This window comes from Toxotes jaculatrix, chromosome 4 (genome assembly GCF_017976425.1).
Source record: "Toxotes jaculatrix isolate fToxJac2 chromosome 4, fToxJac2.pri, whole genome shotgun sequence".
Taxonomy (NCBI): Eukaryota; Metazoa; Chordata; class Actinopteri; family Toxotidae; genus Toxotes; species Toxotes jaculatrix.
In genome coordinates, this window is record NC_054397.1 from 2,435,001 (window position 1) to 2,441,494 (window position 6,494).

Genomic DNA, 6,494 nt, shown 5'->3' on the forward strand with positions numbered 1-6,494 from the left:
ACACTGCATCCTGCACTTTACATAATTTATGTCGATAGCATCTGTTCATGAACCTGTTCAAACCACACGCCCCCTCTGTGTTGCACAGACTTTCCATTAAACATTGTGAAGTCTCTAAGCCTAAACTGAGATGACCCTGATGTTAGTTCCAATCACAATGGGGTTGTCATCACTCTTTCTATCCATTATAAGCTCCATGTACATTATTTTTTTTAACATGAATAATGGAACAGATCCCTCCCATTGATATGAAAAGGTTACTGATCCCACTGAGAATCAACGCCCAGTCTGTAGCTCCACACAGCTTTTGGATAATTGTTTTGGTTCATTAGTTTGTGTGGTCAGGGTTGGAAATCCATTCTAACAACTTTAGCTTCTGTGCGTGCGTCACTTTAAGTATTTTAAATTTCATCCATATTTATCGTGAGTCGTAGCCATTAGAGGGTAAAAATAAAACTGTCATTTGACAAACTGCAGCTGCAGTGGTCAATGAAGAGAACGAGAGGCTGGCAGTCGGCCCTTCAGCTTCACTTCAGAATAAGATGGAGGAGATATTTTCAGTGGACCTACGTCAGAAGTCTGAATCCTCTCTGGTTTAGAAGGAGGTGCTTAAATTTGCACCGAAGGAAAAGCACAGCATCTTCAAGTAATTCAATAAAACGAGAATCACTTTTAATGCCACTTTAAGTTTCCTCTCATTTATAAAACACAATTATTTCTGAAGTACTTTGCGGAGAAGTTGCCACCATTTATCATTTACAAAAGTAAATCTAATTTTGGTAAAACTCCTAAGTGAATATAATGTCTATTTTCATTTTTTTTTTTTTTTTAGTTGAAGGTGAATTGGCTCTAACCCTGCTGTGTTGTCTCTCTCTCTCCTCTCATTCCTCTCAGACAGCTCTGTAGCTTTGGCCTGCTGAGTGAGATCAGAGAACAGAAAGGGAGGGGGGAGGAGGAGGAGGAGGAGAGGAGGGGGTAAAGGGGTGGGGGGGCGTTGTTTCAAGGGGGAGGTGCCAGGGCTTCCTGCGGGGGTTGCCTGTGTGAACGCTCCCTGAATGACAATGCTGTGCATCAGGGCCTCAGCACGACTCTCTCAGCAGCGCGCACACCCACCCACACACAGACACACACACACACTCGCAGGGAGAGAACCTGGGAAAGCTGCATGGGCATGCAGCTGCAGCTGCAGCAGCTGCAGCAGCAGCGATAACAGAGGCATGCCAGTGTGTAAAAAAAAAAAAAGAAAAAAGGAAAACGAGGACGAGAGCAAAATGTCTCCAGCTGTCACCTTCTTCTCCGTCCGTCCTCATTATCAAAAAGTGAAGGGGGGATGGATGCAGCTTGTCATCTCTGGCGTCCAACCACCGTGTGGTTTCCCATGATCGCACAAATCACAGACAGGCTTGTCCTCCACCACCACCACCAGCGCCACCCCCACCCCACCATTTCTCCACCACCACCACCACCCACCTCTTCCCGACACTCACTTTCACTCTCTCTCGCATGCTGTCAGCGGGAATGGGCTTTTATCGTGCCTGTTAGTAGCCACTAGTCTACGGGAATCAAATGACGAGTAACTCCAGTGATGCACACGCCTTATGACGTTGAGGAGGCATCTTGTAAATAATAGCATAGCTCTGAGACCACTACAGAGGGTGGGTTATACACACTGTGGGACCTCAGGGTAACAGTTGAGCCCAGTCAGAGCCTTACAAGATATAAATTACTCATGCTGCATCTTCAGTAATGCATCAAGATACATTTGAGACCCAAAGAAAAAAGATCTGCTTTGCCAGTGTCCGTAACATATTTCTGAGAAGAGGGTTTGCCATATGCAAAAACCCATTAGCTCATATTCAGAATGGACCTTAACCCATTTTATTTTACATGTACTGATTGAGTAAAAGAATGTATGTGTAGGAACAACCTACATTTCCGATTCATTTTGCTGGTACATTTCACGTTGCACACCACCAGGTTATCGCAAAGTTTTGTGAGACTTTGCTGACTTCTTCATAGTCTAGCAGTTTGCCTTCAGATCCTTCCCAGAAATCCACCATATGGTTCACTTTGAGTATTCCACTGGCTAATTTTTAGAACAGAATCAGACCTCCAAATGACGCGTGGTTACCTGCCAATGTGGCTGGTAGAGCAGACAAACAAGGAGCAGAGCTCGCAAACACTTCTCAGCGTTTAACAGATGGCCGGAGGTACGGTAACCCACCCCGATGCACAATGGAGGCAGTCTCTTCCAAAGGTATGCAGGTGGTGAACAGTGCTTTACGCTCTTGTTTCAGCACTCTGGACAGCGCCACAAGGCCTTGGAAAGGTTTCAGTGGCTGTTTCAGGACCAGGGACAGCGTCAGGAGTGCTAAGATGGCCAAAGCTGGTGTTTTTAAACGTCTTAACTCAGTCGTTTTTCTTATTTTCATGTATAGTTACGTATGGAAGATATGTAAAAGAGCCGTAGTTTGAAAGGGATTCTCTGACCAGTGTGTTTTCTATGAGTTTTCACTACCCCCGCCTCCCCGTCCCACTCTCCACCTTCATTTTCCTGTCCTGGAGAGGTGACAGCTTGGTTGGTTTAGCCCAAGCAAACAGCTTGCTGAAATGCATCAAAGACAACTCAGATGCCAGAGCCAGACTGACAGACGGCTTGGAGGAGAGGGGAGGAATGAACGGAGATAAAAAAAAATCTCTTTCAAATTGTCCTCAAAATAACAGCATGTCCTCAAAAAAAAAAAAAAAAAAAGAAACTCCAAACTCTCCCAACTCTCCTCCTGGACGTGCAGATGAAATGTTCATCCAACTTAGTTCACTGGCAACATCATCATCTTTTTCACACATTCGTGAGGTTACTTTATTCTAAAACACTGGCTTATAAAACCCTTTCAGAAGTCCAGTAATGGCTCAAAATCACATGGACAAACTAAACACAAGGAAGTTTTTCTAATGCTGTCCCAAGGAGGATCCCATTTGAATAAATTTTGTTAGATTTGGCTCGTTGCGGGATTACATAACTGCCTATACTGTCAGATGGGGGATAACAGTAGGGACACTGGAAATATTCATTAGAAATAATCATCACTTGCCAACAAATACCAAGAGAACCCAGCTTCCATTTTACTTGGAGGATCCCCTGAAATCCTCTGGAAACCAAATGAGGCCCCGGAATCCTGTTTCGGGATTCATAAGAAACCGGACTGTACTCCATTTTTATTTACCATTTCTTGTATGTGCCCCCCAGCCCCTCCTTTCACACCCTCTGCTTGTGGCAAAGCCTTCTGTCAGGCCGGGTGGGTTTGAGTAAACAGTGAATGGGGGCGAATTGGACTGTGCTGTTGGTGCTTTTGACACTTGGAGGCCATGAGAGAGAGAGAGAGCCCTGAGCAACTTCTTCTCAAGGGGCCTCAATTTGCTCAGCCCGTCAGCTATAGAAAGTCCAGTGCGTCTGATATCACTGGCGACCAGTATTAAATAAATAACAGGAAGCACTTACAAAGTATTGGACCTAGGTCACCAAACTATCAGCTCACAGACTTCTGAATGTCTTTTGGTCCTCCAACTACATTTGCCATTTTTTCTTGATGTGTCCTCTTTATTGTGGTTCTTAGATTGGACTTTGACTCCCCATGGCTAAAGGTAAGGCTAGTTGCCGTACCCTGCCATACCCAAAGGGCGCCTATACATCTCCATACATCTCCGTCGTGCGCTATGGGGAGTGGGTTGGAGTGGGGGAGGCTCCGGGGAGGCGCCGTGCGTCGTGCGCTGCAAGGCTTGGCCACGGATCTGCGCGCGGCGCTCGGTTCCCGTCAGACTGATCAGATGCTCAGTGCGCGGCTCAACCCCGACGGCTGACTCAACGCAAGCGAGCCAGAGAAGCGCTCCGCTCGTCGGGTTTCTTCGTTTTCAAGGCTGATCTCTGCGGGAATACAGCCTCCGGACCGACCGCGCGTTGGCTCACGTCCCCTCTGGGGGTCGAGGGAGGAAGAAAAAAAAAAAAAAAAACAGACCGAGGGGGGGATAGGGAGAGAGAGCTAGAAAGAGAGGAGACGCTGGACTTGCTGGGGCTCTGCGGGGTTGACCGTCTCTCTCTGGTTTGGGGAGCCTGGGGGGCGATGCTGCTGAGCGGTGATTGTGCTCGGTTTCTGCCCGGTGGCGGAGAAGATGCGAGCCGCTGCTACAACACACCCGCACCGCCGCCGTCGTATTTTCCGACCAAGAATTGATGATGGTGATGATTCCGCCTCCCCCAGTGTTCTTTTTCTGCTCCTCCGGATCCTACTCGTCCGGGATTCTTGTTCTGCCAACCTTGGATTATAGATGATTGTTGTGGACATTATTTTTATTTTCGTTTCATCAGCTCATTTTTTTTTCGGAGGGAAGATATAAATTGATAGATTGAGGACCGGTGTATTTTCGTCTCCAAGTGCGCGCAATCACGCCCAAAATCAGTGACCGACGCCTTGGTGAGGAGGAGGGGGATGAGGAGGAGGAGGGGGGGATGCCGCACCGTCCATCACCAAATATCAACAAATGTCACCGGGCTCGGATTTTGGGGAAGCCCCCCTCGGTTGGCGTTTGCGTGTAACCCGAGTGGCGTGGTGGCGGTGAGAGGTGGCAGCAGGGATATCTGCCGTGCCACATCAAACATTGCGGATATATGGCACAAGAATAAATGAATTATTAAAGATTTCACTCTTATCTATTTCTATTTTTATCTCGCAGAAAAAAAGGGGACCTGGGGAAGGGAAAAAAAAAAGACAACTGCAGATCCTGTCAAGATGCACTAGGCTGTTGAGAGGGGAAAAAAGACGCAGTCTCCAGCTAGGGTAGCCTACTTAGTGGAGATGATTGCAATATTTATTTAAACACACAGCTATGCATCCTTCTCGCATGTATTTAAGGTGATCGATTTGTTTGCCTATTGAGATGCAAGAACCGGCTCACTCTTGGAGAGGTTTTTCCCGACCAAAAAAATAAAAACAGGATGCCTTCCTTTTCGACGGAGAGAAAAACGCTGATGTTCTGACAAAATCCACCAATTTTTGACAGTTTTCTCACCCGCCAATAAAATCAACCGTGTTTTTTTTTTCCTGTCAGAGAATTGATTTGCCAGAAATTACATCGCTGTATTTCCCCATTCATATTCCAAACACACGATCAGAGACACTGTGCGCTTTCCCTCTCCTCTCCCTCCCCTCTCCTCTGCTCCTTCCCTCACTCCCTCCCTCTCCACACTCAAATGGAGGTATCTTCTCGGCGCTGAAGATCTGGGAAGGAGACGCAGATAGATAGGAGACAGAGACAGAGAGATAAGCCAGAGAAAGAGCCAAACCCAACTCCATTCTGCATGTGTGTTTGGAGCCGAGGCTGATGGGGCGGTGGCATGTGGAGGTGTCACTCTGAGGTTCCCCCCCGGCTCCTTCCTAACCTCTGGCGTTTGGTGTCTGCAGAATGGCGCGTTTTGGAGACGAGCTACCCAACAGGTATGGAGGAGGAGGAGGAGGTGGTGGTGGCGGTGGTGGCGGGGGTGCCGGCGGACAAGGGGGGCCCGGCCGCGGCGGCAGCAGGCAAGGGGGGCCCCCCGGAGCGCAGCGGATGTACAAGCAGTCGATGGCCCAGAGAGCCCGGACCATGGCCCTGTACAACCCCATACCCGTCCGGCAGAGCTGCCTAACGGTCAACCGCTCCCTCTTCCTCTTCAGCGAAGACAACGTGGTGAGGAAGTACGCCAAAAAGATCACCGAATGGCCATATCCTTTCATAAGCTATGCCGAGCAGCCGTCCAAGGTACTGGGGTTGTAATGTGGTGTGTTTGCTGGTGTGGTAGGCGACATGTGGCCTAGTGTGGTGTGGAGTGGTTTGGTGTTGCATTAGCCAGCGCCTGCAGGATGAAACTTGTGGTTGGTGTGGTGATTTGCTGTGTGTGTGTGTGTGTGTGTGTGTGTGTGTTTTATTTCAAGGCATTTTGTGATACTTCTTTATTTTCCCCTTTGCAGTGTGTTGTGTTGTGCAGTGTTAGATGTTACATGATGAAGGTGTATGGGGCGTGTGTGTGACATGTTGTATGGCTTTTTTTTTTTTGCGCCGCGTGCCGTTGACTGATACATGACAGAGGACATGATTTCACTTTGGCTCCTGTGTCCAAACCTGCTGGCCTCAGGCCGCGCTGCCATTGGAATGAAAGATGATGTTGACAGTGATGGTGGTTGTCATGACACCAGCAATCACAATCGCGTTGATGCTGCTGGTGAATCTTGAATACAGCATTTAGCTGGAGCCTGTTAGTGACCTGTGTGTGTGTGTGTGTGTGTGTGTGTGTGTGTGTGTGTGTGTGTGTGTGTGTGTGTGTGTGTGTGTTGGGGCTATAGTTGTAGTCAGAGCTGAGTGCTGATGTCAGCATTATGAAGGCTTAAGCACCATGCAACCAGAGGGGAGAGGAAATGACTCTCTCGCTCTCTCTCTTTCTCTCTCTCTAATTACTACAGACC

At 48.1% G+C, this 6,494-nt stretch overlaps 1 protein-coding gene across 1 annotated transcript; it reads left to right on the forward strand.

The window, feature by feature from the left end:
* Positions 1 to 5,457: 5,457 nt before the first annotated feature.
* Positions 5,458 to 6,025, forward strand: LOC121181356 (voltage-dependent P/Q-type calcium channel subunit alpha-1A-like). Its single transcript, XM_041037281.1, has 2 exons — positions 5,458 to 5,793; positions 6,020 to 6,025. The coding sequence occupies exons 1-2, from the start codon at positions 5,458 to 5,460 to the stop codon at positions 6,023 to 6,025; spliced, it is 342 nt and encodes a 113-aa protein (XP_040893215.1).
* Positions 6,026 to 6,494: the final 469 nt, after the last annotated feature.

Bases quoted from the DNA above. Each gene is read 5' to 3' on its own strand.
- LOC121181356 (XM_041037281.1), top strand. From the start codon at position 5,458: ATGGCGCGTTTTGGAGACGAGCTACCCAACAGGTATGGAGGAGGAGGA.